This window comes from Aethalodelphis obliquidens, unplaced genomic scaffold (genome assembly GCF_003676395.1).
Source record: "Aethalodelphis obliquidens isolate GAN/ISIS:26980383/991018 unplaced genomic scaffold, ASM367639v1 scaffold61, whole genome shotgun sequence".
Classification (NCBI taxonomy): domain Eukaryota; kingdom Metazoa; phylum Chordata; class Mammalia; order Artiodactyla; family Delphinidae; genus Aethalodelphis; species Aethalodelphis obliquidens.
This window is the reverse complement of record NW_020838005.1, coordinates 5,569,883-5,586,853: the sequence shown is the minus strand read 5'-3', so window position 1 is coordinate 5,586,853 and position 16,971 is coordinate 5,569,883. Positions and strand designations below refer to the sequence as shown.

At 40.7% G+C, this 16,971-nt stretch overlaps 1 protein-coding gene across 7 annotated transcripts in view; it reads left to right on the top strand.

Annotated features, from left to right (window-relative positions):
- Positions 1 to 549: 549 nt before the first annotated feature.
- The window catches only part of KIF13B (kinesin family member 13B), a 187,182-nt gene continuing 170,760 nt past the window's right edge, over positions 550 to 16,971 (top strand). For 5 of the 7 annotated variants that reach the window (XR_003428978.1, XM_027088008.1, XM_027088009.1 and 2 more), the window contains exon 1: positions 550 to 694. Coding sequence is in view for 4 of the 7 variants with exons in the window: in XM_027088008.1 (XP_026943809.1) it covers positions 640 to 694 (55 nt within the window). In the remaining 3 variants the exon portion in view is untranslated. Of the gene's footprint in view, positions 695 to 1,599; positions 1,776 to 16,971 lie in introns of those variants that run through there. The other 2 variants (XM_027088013.1, XM_027088012.1) reach the window with 2 other exon arrangements.

Sequence of the window (16,971 nt, the reverse complement as noted above, 5' to 3'; positions counted from 1 at the left end):
TCACTTACCTTGATCACACAGTTGGAAAGTGCTAAGGGCGCGTTTGAACCCAGATTGATGCCAGAGCCCAAGGTCTTGACTGGAAGGGGGGCAGGGGGTGGGTTGGCATAGGGTAACCTGTGGATTTATGAAGACCTCCAGAAGTGACTTTTGACTTGTCTTGAAGGCTGATTTCAGCAAACACGGCCTGGAGGGCAATCCAGGCAGAGGAAATAATTTGAGCCAGGGATAAAACACTAAGATTGGCAGGAAATGAGTCTGAGAGAGGTCGCAAGGTCTCCAGTGCCATCTATTCAACTGTTTGTTTTCAGGTGAGATATCAGCTCATCGACAGCTTACGTCTCAGTACTAACTGTAAGGGTAAGTAAGAATTGTGTAGAAACAGAGGGGTATTTACAAGCTCCAGAGAGGGAAGCGCACCGGACCTATGCAGCTCTGTCCCCGACCACCTATAGGGACTACAAGTCCCGTCATGCAGCGGGGGCGCCGCCGGGAGCCCCGAGTCGGCCCCGCCCCTCCGCAGGCCCCGCCCCGGCCCCGCCCCTCTCGCCCGTAGCCCCCTCCCGCCTGGTCAGCCCCGAAGAGTTGCCCGGTGGCCGCGGCAGACGGAAGCCGAGCGAGAGCCTCGGCGGCGGCAGGATGGGGGACTCCAAAGTGAAAGTGGCCGTCCGGATCCGACCCATGAACCGAAGAGGTGAGAGCCGAGCGCGCCTGGGGCCGCCGCGGCGGAGGCGGCAGGTGCCTGGCGCGCCCTTCCCTTGGCCGCGGCCGCCGTGTGGGGTCCGGCCGGTCCCGCCCCTGGAGTCCGTGTCTGGGCGGGGTGGGGGGGCGGCCCGCGCACCCCGAAACCTCGTCGCCCGTGCCCGCCCCGCCTGCTCGGGACGCCCCTCCCCTGGCCCGCACCGCGTCCCGGGGCGCCGCGGGCCCCATGTCCCGGCCCGCTGCCCCTTCCGCCGGCGCGCCCGCCCCGCCGCCCTTTTGCCCTCCTGTCTCCCTGCCCTTCTAGGAGGGCGCCCGCGCCCCTGGCTCGCTTCCTCCTTCCCCACCCGGCCCCTGGTCCCGCGCCTCGCCGCGCCCCCGCTCTCGGCCCGCCAGCTGTCAGCGCGGCCCCCGCCCTGGGGTCCTCATCCTCCGGCCTGGCCCGGGACAGCCGGGGACCCCCAGGCCCCACGTCGGTGGCCCAGGCGCCCCGACCCCGCACTCCTGTGGCCCGTGGCAGGAAGAAGGGCAGGGGGTTGGGGTTACTTCTGAGAAAGCAGTCTAGTGCAAAAGTCCTTCCTCTTGGCTTTTCACTTTATATTCCTTTAACCTGGATTGTCATGAAGACTTGTAAATCCTTTGATTGAACTTGGGTAGAGGAGTTGCCCTCCCCCGACCCCCCGCTTTTTCTTGACTGTTAAGAAAGTTTTGTTTTTGCTTGAAGTCATCTTCGTCATCTCTCAACAATAAATAGATTAGGTGCCAAGATTCTTGTGAAATTGTATCTTTCAGACATTCTCTCAATTCTGCAGGGAGGGTAGAGAAAGCAGATAAACAGTATATTTTAAATCCTCTTTAGACAGTCAAATGTAATGGAGAAAACCTGACTCAAGTCAGAGGAGGTGGGCCGGGCCTTGGCTTTAATGCTTAACTAGCAGCGTGACAGGGCAAGTTACTTTAAGTGAGATATATTGGAAACACCTCCTATATATACCAGGTGATACTAGTGGGATCATTATAGTCCCAGGAAATGACTTTTCAGCTGAGAAGGCTCTTAACTAATGCGAATCATTCGTGTAAGTACCAGAATCATTTTCTCAGTCATTTTCGCAACTTCTTTGTAGTTGTTGTTTATTTATTTATTTTATTATATTTATTTTTGGCTGCGTTGGGTCTTCGTTGCCGCGAGCGGGCTTTCTTTAGTTGCGGCGAGCAGGGGCTACTCTTCGTTGGCTTGCGCGGGCTTCTCATTGCGGTGGCTTCTCTTGTTGTGGAGCACAGGCTCTAGGCACGTGGGCTTCCATAGTTGTGGCTCGCGGGTTCTAGAGCGCAGGCGTTCGAACCTGTGTCCCCTGCATTGACAGGCGGATTCTTAAGCACTGCGGCACCAGGGAAACCCTGTAGGTTGTGTTGTTTAAGTCTGTGTAGAAATGGAGTTGCTTTCTAGCTGTCTTTGCTGTCTTTGGTATATATTGAGGTACACAGTTCAACAGGATAACATGCTTTCTAGGTTTGTCCTCTTGGAAGTTTTTTTTTTTTTTTTTTGGAGTTGGTGATTCCTCCTGTCCCTGCTTGGCTTAAGGCTGTCAAGATGACACAAGAATTTTCCCTAAGAACTTAATTACTTTAAGTTCTCAACAAGTTCACGTTTTGGGTCTTCAACCTTTGCCTCATTAATTCCATGCTCTGACAAAATGAAAGAACTTAGATGAACTCTGACAGTTTCCAAAAGCTTCTAGTCCTCGAGTGTTCAGGCAGCTTTATTTCAATTCACTTCAAGTTTATTACCATCATAGTGATTAAAAACAAAACAAAACAAAACACCAAGCCGCAGAAAACACAACTTAGCTGGGATTTGATTCTGAAAGGATGATTTCGGCACATTAAAAAAATTTCCTATTCACGAAAAACTTGGGAAATGCCAGTGCTAAAAAGAGGCAGCTAACTCACCACCACCAAAGACCTATCTTGGATAATTAAAATTCTTTCCTCTTTCCCCTCCCCCGACCTTGAGTTTCAGTTTTCCAGGGGAAGCACTATCCTTTTTACTTATAAATTGACATTGATTAGATTGTAATAATTGTCAGTATCAGAGGTTCAGGGGGTACTTAGAATACTTTTAGCTTTGGAAAAGATGTTAGTTGTCCCTTTGGCTGAACTCATTTTAAAATTAAGGTTTATGCATAGATCCATTACCCTATAAGTAGAAGCGCGTTGTTTGTGGTATACTGCCTTCTGATTCATTTAGTGCTGTCTCTTACCTAGCCTCACATTTCCTGAATGCACATGGACTTTTTTTTTTTTAGTGATTACTACAGATAATTAAAAGTGGTTCTATTTCTATTTTGTCATAAAGTAGTCATTTACATAAATCTAGAGGTTCTTGTGGAATACAATGGAGTGGAATTCTAAAGCCAGTGATTTTTATACTGCTGTGTAGAGTTTGCTTAAAAAGGCTAAAACAAAGTCATATCCCTTTCCGGTAATTTTGAAAAAAATTATTACTGTGACCAATTATTACCTCCGGGAAAATTAATGGATTAAGTAATAGTATACAATTCTGATGAATAGTAAACTTTTAGTCATAATTGTTTCTCCCTTAGCAGGTTAGTGCAGGAAGCAACCTCAGTAATCACTCTTCACAAATGAGAATGAGATGAGAATGGGTTCCTGGGATAATGTAGTTTTACTCTAAAGATTGATAGTTGGAATCACGTTAGCTACTTGTTGAGGAAAATCTGAAATTTGCAAGAAGCTTCTAGTGTACCATTAAGCCCTTCATGTGATTCAGTATCTGACTGTGCTTAGGTGTTAAGGTAGATAATTGGTTTATTATTTAACATTTATCATGGAATTAAGAGTGTTTCAGTCTTTTTTGCTAAATTACATGTGGGCTTGGGAAACTTAGTTATTTGAACATTCAGCATTAGGCCCTACTTCAATAATAGCAAGAATTGTAATGACTAATGAACATGCTTTTGTCGGGAATGTTTTTCTTGTTATACATTTTAAAATTATACTAAGAAAACAAAAAATAAAAAGGAAAATGTCTCTGACATTCTTTCACCTTAACAATTCACACTCATTTTCTTATTTTCATTCCAGTTCGTACTTACATGCATATGTAATTTTACGTAGTTTTAATACTACAACTTTTGTTTTTGCTTTTCTTCATTTGAAGTATGAACTTAAACAGCTAAAGTAAAAGAGGTTAAGCTTGTTTTGTCATGAGATCTGGGAGTTCTATTTGCAGTTCTGTTTGTCATCTCTCAGACCTGTACAGCTCACCAGGTAACCTCTTTGTGTTCTGTAAACTGTAAGGAACACCCATTCATACATTATTAACCAGTGAAATTATTAAGTGAGCCGAAAGTTTTACAAGCATAATTGATGGCACTAGTTAGATCAGCGACACTCTCCTGTTCAGGACTTTGATGTTTTATAACTTTAGATGGCTTAAAAAATATTTAATATTTATTGAACGCCTGCCAGGTGTCTACCTTATCTTAGTATGGGATCTTATTGCCTTCCCTCAAGGGGCTTCCAGTGTTTAAATATGTATGAGATTAACTATCAAAATAAATAAATCTATATAAAAAGTGTTTGGGAAATATCTTTGCTGTCTACCTAGCCTAAGGTGATGAAACCGGAAATTACATTAGAAATTTAGCTAGAGAGAAAAAACAGTGAAATGGGTTATTTCAGGTGTTAGGAAGCATGGACAATAAATTTATTTTAACAGGTATTTCTCAACGGTTTGCTTTGAATTTTTCAGTACTTGATGCAGTGAAAATCACGGAGAAGAATCAACACAGTGAAAGACACAAAGAATAATGTAATGTCTAACTAGGAAAAGAAGTCAGTGCTTAAGTGAATCACAGTCTAGTTTCTCAGTGGATAAGATACAGACGTTAAAAATGAAAATCAAAACCATTTAACAAGGAAGACTTTTTTTATGTTAGAAAAAGCAGAATGTAAAACAGTATGTGTAACTGTATGGTTGAATCTACTATTATGATTATTACTATGTTAAAAATGTAAACAGGAATGGGCAAGGGCTAGAAAGAAGCATGAAAAAATGAGACTGATCTTGTTGGGGGAATTTTATTTCCTAAAAACTTTCTCTTAGTGTTGTCTAGTATTATAGTATTCAGTTTTTAAAAGTGCACTTTATGGTTTATGCTCATAAGGAAATGACCGTCACATGAAAAGATAAGATTAAAAGGTAAACACTTTCAGCAGATTGCTAGTTATTAAAAGTACCAGGTGAGTGATAGGGAGATGTAGGAATTTAGAGTGAAGGATCCCTGGAAACCTGGTGATTAGAGGAGGCTTCTTTCTCTGTGGAGGGAGGAAGCTTATGGTGCCTGGTGGGAGGGGTGGGGAGTTGGTTCTCTGAGAAGGAAGTATGGCCTGAGAGCAAAGGCAAGGGGACAGGAATGAGCCAGGCAAGTTTAGGCACAGAGATGAGATTAGCGTGTGCTAACACAGGGAGGAGTGCTCCGTGAGGTTAACTGGAGAAGGCTGAGATTAGGAAGGTCAGGCGGAGTTGCAGGGGGCCCAGAAATCTGGCTTCAGGGTGGCTGGTCCATGTGCTCTGTTTAGCTTTCGAGAACTTCGTGTGGGTCTTGGACATAAGCATGTCGGAGAAAGATCGCCAGATCTCAGGGCAAGATTGAAAGCCTGGGTAGGTAACTGATTCAGGGTATAGCTAGAAAACATTTACAAGCGTGTGGTGGAAATGAAGCCATGTGAATAGGAAGATTAAGGAGACCAGTCAAAACCAAGTGAGCAGTTGTGAATCAAAAGACAGGTGAAACTGAGGAAGTAGGAGGAAGCTTGGAAGACCCTGGCCCGTCAGTGAGGAAAACAGGTGATCCTTGGGAATCAAGGTGCAGGGTTGGGTGGGAGAATCTGTTTGAAACAGGAAGGAGTCTTTGACCCTGAGCCCACTGGTGGTTCTTAAGCCTTCTCAGATAACTGGTGTTGGAATTAGGGATGACTGTGGATGGAAATTTCTGACATATTTTCTGAAACAGAAGATGCTTGTTTTATTAGCATCTGCTTGAGATGCTAATGGAGGATGAGACACACATCTATCACAACATTCTTTTGTTTCTGCTGTCAACTCCGTGACTGAAAAATGGGATTTATACATATAGGGCCAGAGGCTTTTGGAGAAGAAAATACAAGTTTATCAAATCAAAACTTGTTTGAATTGGCATTACTTTAACCCCCCACCCCCACCATAAAACAATGACTAACGTCAACTTTTCCATTTCTTAAGTTCTGAAGATGGAAGAAACAACTGGCAAAAATATTGGTTAAGCAGATGGATTGAGCTGTTTAGTGAGGGAAATGGGTTCGTTATTGATCTCTATGCTTGCTGATCAGCTTCCCCTTGTGTTCAACAAAGCATATTCTTAAAAAAGCTTGGCTGAGAGAAGCAGTGTAGTCATTAGGGAAGTGTGTGAAACTAACTGGTGTATGGGACATGAAATCCATGACTTAATTGGTCCTGGGCTTTAGCTCTCAGAAGCTGTAGGTATCTTTAAAAGCTGGTAGTAATGAATTCGCCTATTCAATTTAACATGTGTTGATTGAGGAAAAAAATAATAGCTACTTTTTGAGAGCTTTCTGTTTGTGAGCTACACAGTTCATTCCTTTTTATACATTATTCTTCAAACAAAACTTTGAAAGGTAGTTATAGAATTTCTTTTTAACAGAATCTCAGAGAGGTTAAGTAACTTTCCCAGAATTACAAAACCAGTATTTTGGAGCCCGAATTTCACCTGTTTTGCCATTAAAACCTGTGCTTTTACTACTCTATCAGACATGATGATCTTTAGAGGGGCGTTGCATTCCTGAGCTTGCGTAATTTTCAAAGATGTGCAGGATATATGAGAAGCATAGGTCATGATCTTTGACAACAAGAGCTCACTGTCTTGTTGGTAGTACGATACACAGGTGAATCAGTTATGAGTATAGTACACAAAGCAATGATGGCAGTGCCTTATGAATTAAAGAAATGGGGGTGGGGCTTGAGAATGATGAGGCATGGGTTGAAGGCAATTGACAGGAAGGCATGGCAGGTGGGGTGCACAAGATGAGTTGTTGGACTTAGCAAAACATGGATGTAGGAATTAAGCAAGAACAGTGAGGAAGTTAGCTGTAAAAATTCAGACAGCAGGAAGGAGACAGTATCTGTATAATTAACAGTTAAAGAGAGGTTGCTGTGCATCGACGTGGTCCCAAGCACTGAACTAGATTATTTTAGGTTAATCCTCACAAAAATGCTAGGAAGAATTTATAACTCATTTTACAGATGAGAAAATGGGAACTTGAACAAGCTTAGCCACTTGCCCCAAATCACATAACTATCAAGTGGAGAAACTGGGGATTGGAACCTGGGCAGTTCAGCTCCAGAGCCCCAGCCCTGAAATTCTGTTCTTTCTTGGAAAAGCTGGAAGAATATAGGGAGTGGGGCATGAGAAGAGTGATGGAAGGTGGCCTCACTGAAGTCACGAGGTTTGTGGGCAGCAGAGGGGTATGAAGAGGGGTGAGGTACAGGCAGGTTCAGAAGGGTCTTGGGCAGGGTTGGAGGAGTGCAGTCACTGTAGGTTTTTTTTTTTTTTTAAGGTAAAATTGGTATGTAACAGTATATTAGTTTCAGGTGTACAAGGTAACTCTTAAAAGTGATCACCAGTTACCAAACAATTAACCCCCTTCACCCATTTGCCACCCCTAACCCCCTCTGCTCTGTAACTACCAGTCTGTCCTCTGTGTCTGTAAGTTTTGTTTTGTTTGTTCTTTTTTTTTATATTCCACATATAAGTGAAATCATACGGTGGTGTTTGTCTGATTTACTTCGCCTAGCACAATACCTTCAAGGTCCATGCGTGTTGTCGCAAACGTATAGGTTTTTGAATAGAGCAGTGGCACTGTTAAAGTGATGCTTTAGGAAGGTAAATTAAGCTGTGTCTCTATCTTGCTTACAAGCTAATACATTAGCTTGTTTCTGTTTCATGAATGCTGGAGGAAGACACAGGACTTTTGGGTCAGAGGATTTACGGCGCAGCAGGTGGCAGGAGCGGTTCCCTTTGCCTGCAAATCCCACAGGGGTGACATGGAGGGGTCCAGATGGATGCTGTGCAGGCAGTGGGTTGGGTTGCATCTGAGGAGCATTGAGCTGGGGGACTCGATTGCTTTTACGTGGTAAGCAAGCCTGCTCTTTGTCCTGAGGGTTGCTGGCTGCAAACACATTCCTGAGAGGTGGGTGGGGTAAAGAGCATTTCTGGCCTTGCAGTCTAGACACACCCAGCAAGAACTTGTCAAGGTGGTATGAAAGCAACTGAGATTTGGGAAATATAGGAAGACTGCAAAGCTTCTGGTTTAGATAACTGAGTGAATGAGTGCTGGTGTCATTAACTGGGATCAGAAACGTGGGAGAAGCAGGTTTTAGGGTGGAGGTGTGGGAAATTATGAGCTCCATTCCTGGACATTCAACAATATTTAGTCAGTGCTTATCACGTGCCATGCACTGCACCTACAACTAAGATGTAGTACGTGCCTGGAAGAAACGCAAGAGACTGGTTGAGTTTTAGGTTCTGAAGTGCAGCCAAGCGGATGGATGCAGAAAGCTGTTGTACAGGAGTCTGAAACTAAGGGACTGGAGATACGTGTAGATTTGGGAGTCGTTACTATATTTAGAAGATAGGACATCAAATTAAGGCATGCGTGAAGGACGAGGTCACAGAGGCCAAGAAGAGAGGCATAAGGAAAAGCAGGTGAAAGTAATGTGGAGGGCCAGGGCAAAAAATGGCAGAAGAATAATTTTTACTGAATGAATGAATTGGTGTTGGCATGTTGGGAGTGGGCTGAGAAATCAGTGGGTGTTTCCATATGGAAGCAGTGTGTATACGTGAGCATTCTTCTAAGAAGCTCCGTATAGAAATATTATTCAGTCATAAAAAGAATGAAATAATGCCACTTGCAACAACATGGATGGAGCTAGAGATTATCATACTAAGTGAAGTAAGCCAGACAGGGAAAGACAACTATCATATGATATTGCTTATATGCGGAATCTAAAAAAAAAGATGCAAATGAACTTATTTACAAAACAGAAATAAACCCACAGACATAGAAAACAAGCATATGGTTACCAAAGGGGAAGGGGGGAGGGATAAATTAGGAGTTTGGGATTAACATACACACACTACTATAAATAAAATGGATAACTAACAAGGACCTACTGTATAGCACAGGGAACGATACTCAATATTTTGTAATAACCTATAAGGGAAAAGAATCTGAAAGAGAATATATATGTGTGTGTGTGTATATATATATAGCTGAATCACTGTGCTGTACACCTGAAACTAACACAGCATTGTAAATTAACTATACTTCAATTAAAACAAAAAAGCTGGGCTTCCCTGGTGGCGCAGTGGTCGAGAATCCGCCTGCGGATGCAGGGGACGTGGGTTCGTGCGCCGTCCGGGAAGATCCCACATGCCGTGGAGCGGCTGGGCCTGTGAGCCATGGGCGCTGAGCCTGTGCGTCCGGAGCCTGTAAAAAAATAGAAATAGCCAATAGAGAGGGAAAATTTTTTTAAATTAATTAATTAATTTTTGGCTGCACTGGGTCTTTGTTGCTGCACGTGGGCTTTCTCTAGTTGCGGGAGCGGGGGTTACTCTTCGTTGCGGTGCACAGGCTTCTCATTACGGTGGCTTCTCTTGTTGTGGAGCATGGGCTCTAGGCGCGTAGGCTTCAGTAGTTGTGGCTCGCGGGCTCTAGAGCGCAGGCTCAGTAGCTGTGGCGCACGGGCTTAGTTGCTCCACTGCATGTAGGATCTTCCCGGACCAGGGATCGAACCCGTGTCTCCTGCATTGGCAGGCGGATTCTTAAACACTGTGCCACCAGGGAAGTCCCTAGAGACGGAAATTTTTGAAGTATAGGGGGAAGAGGATAATTATATAATGGGAAAGCCCTGGAGTGCTTAATTTTCTAGATGAGGTAGAATGTGAGGTTATTAATTGAGAGTAAGAAGAATTGGGTTGGCTGGGATCTTCAAAGTAGTGAGTGTCTAGAAGTGTGGTTGAAGGACTTGAACCATAATTTATATACATTGAGGGCAGTGGGACCATTCCTTCTCAGCTGTTTTTGAGATGTAGGTCATGTATCAAAAGTGTATAGTTCAGTGGCTTTTAGTGTGTTTGCAGAGCTGTGCAACCATCAGCACTGTCCGACTCCAGAACATTTTCATCATCCCAAAGAGAGACTCTCTCGTTAGCAGTCGCTCTCCATCCATACCCACACCCTCCCCTTTCCCCACAGCCCCTGGCAGCCACTAATGTACTTCTTGTCCCTGTGGATTTGCCTTTTCTGGACATTTACTATAAATGGGATCATACAGTATATGGACTTTTGTATCTGCTTTCCCTTGGCATAGTGTGTTCAGGATTTATCCATGTTGTAGCATGAATCAATACTTCATTCCTTTTTAAAGCTGAATAATATTCTGTGAAATGGATATGCTGCATTTTGATGCCCATTCATCAGTTGATGGGCATTTGGCTTGTTTCCGTTTTTTAGCTATTAATGAATAATGAACATTTATATATAAGTTATTGTGTATTTTCATTTCTCTTGAGTATGTGTATACATGGAAGTGGAATCGCTGGGTCATATAGTAACTCTAACTTTTGAGAAACCGCTAAATTGTTTTCCAAAGTTATTGCACCATTTTACATTTCCACCAGCAATGTATGAAGTTTCCAGATTACTGCCATCCTAGTGGGTGTGAAGTGGTATCTCATTACGATTTTTGATTTGCTTGTCCCCAATGTCTAGTGATGTTAATTAAGCATCTTTTCATGTAATTAAGCCATTTGTATATCTTTTCGGAGATCCCTATTCAAACCCTATTCTTATTTTTAAAATTGAGTTGTCTTTTTATTATTGAGATCTAAGAGTTCTTTGTATATTCTGAGTACCAGTCCCTTAACAGATACATGATTTGCAGATACTGTCTTGAATTTGTGGGTTTCCTTTTCATTCTTAAAGTGGAGTCCTTTGAAGCACAAAAGTTTTTCATTTTGATGTGGTCCAATTTATCTGTTTTTTTCTTTTGTTGCTTGTGCTTTTGATTTGATATCTAAGAAACCATTGCCTAACCCAAGGTCATGTGGATTTAATGCCTATGTTTTCTTCTAAGAGTTTTATAGTTTTAGCTCTTATACTTATTTAGGACTTTGACCTGTTTGGCGTTAATTTTTGAATGTGGTGTGAGGTAGAGGTCCAATTTTGTCTTTTTGCATGTGAATACCCAGTTGTCCCATCACCATTTGTTGAAATGACTATACTTTCCCCATTGGATTGTCTTGGCACCCTTGTTGAAAATTAGTTGACCATAAATGTGACAGCATACATCTGGATTCTCAAGTCTATTCCAATGATTTATACGTCTGTCCTTAGGTTAGTATCACACTGTCTTGATTACTGTAACTTTGTAGTAAGTTTGAAATTGGTGAGTGTAGTCCTTCTACTTTGTTCTTCTTTTTCAAGATTGGTCTGGCTATTCTGGTTTTGCCTTATAAGTTTTTAAATACCTGCTTTCTAACCCTCTGAAGTTGATTGGTTTCTTGAAAATACACATTTTATGTTTTGGGCCACATAAGATTATTTCAATTATTTTGGTATTACCCCATCAGGCATCGTGTCTTGGATCTTCCTTCATTCCTCAGTTTTTTCTTTAGCTGTATTAGAACTCGGTTATATTTTATCTTTTGTTTATTGAATAGATTCTCATGTTCACTGGTAAAAACATAAAAGTAGGTGATTAGGATATTTTATAAATCTCTTACTAGAAAGCAAACTACCAATTGGTTTTTTACCTCTGTGGCATCACCTAATTTTCTTTTTCCTTGGGTCATTGGGTCCCAAGCAACTTGTAAGTGTAGTAAAGAACTATAAGTCTTATTCCCTATTCTGCAAGTAAGAATACTACATTCCAGTTGGGAAAACAAGTGCTTCATACATGAAATATGAGTTATGAATATCATCAGCATGCATAGACATGTAAAAATATTAGGCACATGACACAATTTAGTTGAAAATAGAACCATATATAGCATGCAAAATTTTCAATTTAATTAAAATGTGACTCTTACAAATAATTTACTATCTTCCTTTTAAAAATGGACCCTAGTGAATTTAACAGTAAGTTATAGCTTTTTAGGAATGTGACATAGGTAAAGGGAGGTTCATTTATATTTCTGAGTAGTAGATTTTGTTTGAAAATTACTATTAATTTTCTGGAGAATTAGAAAAGCAGGTTACTGAATGGGCAACTCAGAATTATTTTGTCCACACTGAGAATGATGCATTTCCCCAGATGGAACATGAGTTATATAAAGGGAGTCTCCCACGCCCCACCTATCTTTGACTATGATGTCATTGAAGAAAGAGCCATAGCTGATTTATGCATTGAAGAAAGACTTGTTTCAAATTATCGTTCACTTTTACAAGGTGACTAATTTGCTGGCTGAGTAAGCTGAATTATCAGCTGTTGATATTTTATTCACCTTGAGGAACTTGACCTAGAAAAAGATCCTGTTTGGGAAATAATATGGGATCTTTAATGTTAGTGGACTAAATTAACTTTCTTTCCTTCCTCCTTTCTTTCTTTCTTCCTCTCTTTCTCTCTTTCTATTTTTTTTAAAAAAATATTTATTTTTGGCTGCATTGGGTCTTTGTTGGGTCTTCGTTGCTGTGCACGGGCTTTCTCTAGTTGGCAGCGAGCGGGAGCTACTCTTCGTTTTGGTGCGCAGGCTTCTCATTGTGGTGGCTTCTCTTGTGAAGCATGGGCTCTAGGCGCATGGGCTTCAGTAGTTGTGGCTCGCAGGCCCCAGAGTGCAGGCTCAGTAGTTGTGGTGCACGGGCTTAGTTGCTCTGCGACATGTGGGATCTTCCTGGACTAGGGATAGAACCTGTGTCCCCTGCATTGGCAGGCGGATTCCCAACCACTGCACCACCAGGGAAGTCCCTCTCTTTGTTTTTTAAAGGACTCGTGAATACATCAAAGAATTCATGGTTCTGAGTACTATAAAGCTTGATTAGTCATGACCTAAACTTATAGCACTACTTAACTCGAAGATCACTCTGGTTTTTTATTGGTTTTCAGACATAGTACTAATTAAATCCCAATCTCATAATTTTAGGCTTCACTGAGAACAAACTGTTGTCCATATGTTACTTATTATAATAATGAGTATTTAGTGCTATTTTTTATTGTGGTAAGATAGATATAACATAAAATTTACCATCTTAAACCATTTTTAAGGGTACAGCTCAGTGGCATTAGGTACGTTCACATTGTTGTACAACCGTCACCACCATCCATCTCTAGAACTTTTTTATATTGCAGAACTGAAACTCCATGCCGAGGTACTAACTCCTTTAGCCCAGCCCCTGGCAACTACCATTATACTTTTTATCTCTATGAGTTTGACTACACTAGGTGTCTCATGTAAGTGGAATCCTACAAAACTTATCCTTTGGGACTGGTTCATTTTACTTAGCATAATGTCTTCAAGGTTCATCCATGTTTTAGCAGAATTTCATTCTTTTTTTAAGGTTGACTAATCTTCCATTGAATATATATACCACATTCTGTTTATCCGTTCATCCATTGATGGAAAGTTGGGTTGCTTCCACCTTTTAGCTATTGTGAATACTGCTGTGAACATGGGTGTACTTTAATGCTGTTTTTGCAAAGGTAGTGCATAGCAGCTGGGTATTAATCTTTTTAATCTAAGTATTGTTCCAAACTAAGAGGAAGATGTTTATGTTTTGGATTTTTGGTAGGTGTTAAAAATTTTTTTTTTCTTTTTTAAATTCACCTTAAATTTAAGGCCTAAATTTGGTATTACTATTTAGTCAATTAATATTTAATCACAACTTTGCTTTCTAAGCAGTATAGAGCAAGAAGTTTTCCATGGAGAAAGTGTCATATTTAGAGTTTTGTAGCAGTATAGTTTCATTCAAGCATTGGTGGCATTTGGTGATAAAATGCTTTTCATATATCTGACCCTTAAACTCTCCTCAAATCTCACTGCTCTTATTTGCTTGAGTGTGTGTCCTAGATGTTCCACCCATATTCTAAACAGTCTTGTGAAAAGCCTTCTTTTAACAGCATTGGGGTGGGAATTTTGTTTGGTAATAAAAACTGAGCTAATAAAGAAGTGAAGATAGTTGTTTATATTTTGAAGGCCACCTCCACTGGGTGTTAAATGTAGGGACATTTGTAAGTGTTGTACTCTTTAGGACAAAATGAGTTTAGGTTGGATATATTAGTTATTAGGTGCTTCTTTGAATTATATAGGATTTTCCAGGGATTGGTTCCTGAATCATGCCATTTAATGCTTTCAAACTATTAGTGTGTCTGATGAAGTCATGAGGGGCAGGATGGAGGAGCTGTGAAGAGTATAGGGAAAAAGCCTACAAATATTGAAAGAAAACGTTTGAATCCTTTTTCAATTCCAGATCATCTGAAATGAAGGCAAAACTCTAGTGGGGGTGGGGGAGATATTTGATTTACGGCTTTGCAGGCATGCATTCTAGATGAGTGCTTTTGCGTGCAGAACTATACATGCAGCTCCTTTGCTCAGACCTAAGGTTCTTGCAAGAAACTAATATCTAACTTTGTGGTGGGTGGTGAGATGGAGATTCTGAGTCAGTACAATTTCTGGAGCCTTGATAAAGCATTTGTGTATAATATAGATTTGACTGCACAGGGTCAGCCAATACAATATGGTCAGAGGTCATTAAGGGGTAGTATCAACAAAGTACGATGATTGCAAACCTTTTTTTTTTAGGGTGTGAAGTGTTTTTATTTTTTAATTTTTTTAACATCTTTATTGGAGTATAATTGCTTTACAATGGTGTGTTAGTTTCTGCTTTATAACAAAGTGAATCAGTTATACATATACATATGTTCCCATATCTCTTTGCAAACTTTCTTGAGCTCTGGGCCTAAGGAAAGAAAGAAGTAAAAATGCATGTTTGAAAAGTTTTTGCATTGTGGCTGAGGCTTTCCTGCAGCATTTCTGTGGTAGTATAGAGTGGATTTAAACACAAAGTATTAGAAATAGGCTTTCCTACTAGTTGACCACAGTGAGACATCTGCCTTTCCAGGTTAGCCTTCCACACCTGGGTAAAACATATGTCTGATATTTTCAGTTTCTCTTTGCCTGAAAAATGTATTGGCTAAAAGAAAGACCACTAAATTTTTGGTACTTCTAGATTATATCTTTGAGAACAAATGTAGAATAACTGATGTGAGAAAGGTTGAGTGGTAGGCACCGGGAGGGAAATTTTTGTTTTTGTTTGCATTTGTCTCAATTATATAAGTTAAAGGAAACAAAAAAGAAATCATCTTTCCTGGCAGTGCAGATACTCTAAAGTTATAATGAGTTTGACATTGACATTTGGCCAAGGTTCTTAGGGAAATACAAAATGACTCCAGTGTAGTACAGTTTCTTTCCTTAGAGCATATCTTTGGGTAATAGAGATAAGGCAAAGAGAAACAGTTTCACACTTTGGGTCAGAAATTTTGAAGAATATAAGAACATAAACATGATGTGGCCATGTTTCTCTTTATTGAGATATAGTTCACGTATGACATAATTCAACCAATTCAGTGTTTTTTTATTTTTTAAACTTAAAAAAAATTATTTATTTATTTATTGGCTGTGTTGGGTCTTCGTTGCTGCATGTGGGCTTTCTCTAGTTGCGGGAGCGGGGGCTACTCTTTGTTGCGGTGCGCGGGCTTCTCATTGCGGTGGCTTCTCTTTGTTGCAGAGCACAGGCTCTAGGCGCATGGGCTTCAGTAGTTGTGGCACGTGGGCTTCAGTAATTGTGGCTCGTGGGCTCTAGAGCGCAGGCTCAGTAGTTGTGGCGCACGGGCTTAGTTGCTCTGCAGCATGTGGGATCTTCCCGGACCTGGGCTTGAACCCGTGTCTCCTGCATTGACAGGCAGATTCTTAACCACTGCGCCACCAGGGAAGTCCCCAATTCAGTTGTTTTATTGTGCTCATGCAGTTGTGAAAACAGTCAGCACAATTTTAGTGCATCTTCATCATCCCCAGTAGAAACCTGTACCCACTAGCAGTCACTTCTCAGCTCTGGGCAATAACTAGTCTATTTTCTGTCTCTGTTTGCCTGTTCAGAACATTAGAAATAAGTAAAGTCATACAATATGTGGTCCTTTGTACTGCCTTCTTTTACTTAGCACAAGCTTCATCTATGTTGTAGTATGTGTCAGTACCTTATTCCTTTTAATAGCCAAATAGTGTTCCATTTTATGGATATACCACATTTATCCATTCATTAGTTGATGGACATTTGGGTTGTTTCCACTTTTTAGCTGTTATGAGTAGCCAAATAATACTGCTATGAACATTCATGTACAAACTTTTGTATGGACATAGGTTTCTCTTGGGTATATGCCTAGGAGTGGGAATTTCTGGGTCATATACTAATTCTGTGTTTAATCATTGAAGAACTGCCAGACTATTTTCCAAAGTGACTGCATCATTTTACTTTCCCACCAGTAATGTATGAAGGTTCCAATTTTTCCATGTCCTCACCTATACTTACCTGTCTCTTTTTTGACATCCAATTTACACTTTATTATTTTTTCTTTTTTAATTGAAATATAATTGACTTACAATATTATATTAGTTTAAGTTGTTATCTTTTTGGTTAGTTATGCTAGTGGGTGTGAAGTGGTATCTCATTGTGGTTTTGATTTGCATTTCCCCATTGTCTAATGATGTTGAGCATCTTTTCTTGTGCTCATTAGCCATTTCTGTATCTTTTTTGGAGAGATGTCTGTTCAAGTTCTTTGCCCATTTTAAAATTGAACTTTTAAAAATTCATTTAAAATTTTTTAAATTGAGTTGTAGGAGTTCTTTATATTTTCTGATGCAAGTTCCTTATTTGATATATGATTCACAAATATTTTGTTAATTTTGTGGATTGTTTTTTTCCCAAGAATTCTTTTTTTTCTCTTTTTTAAAAAATTATGTATTTTTTTTTACAGTAGGTCCTTATTGGTTATCTGATTTAAATATAACAGTTTGTACTTGTCAATCCCAAACTCCTAACCTATCCCTCCCCCCCCGCACCCTTCCCCCTGGTAACCATAAATTCATTCTCTAAGTCTGTGAGTCTGTTTCTGTTTCGTAGATAAGTTCATTTGTATCA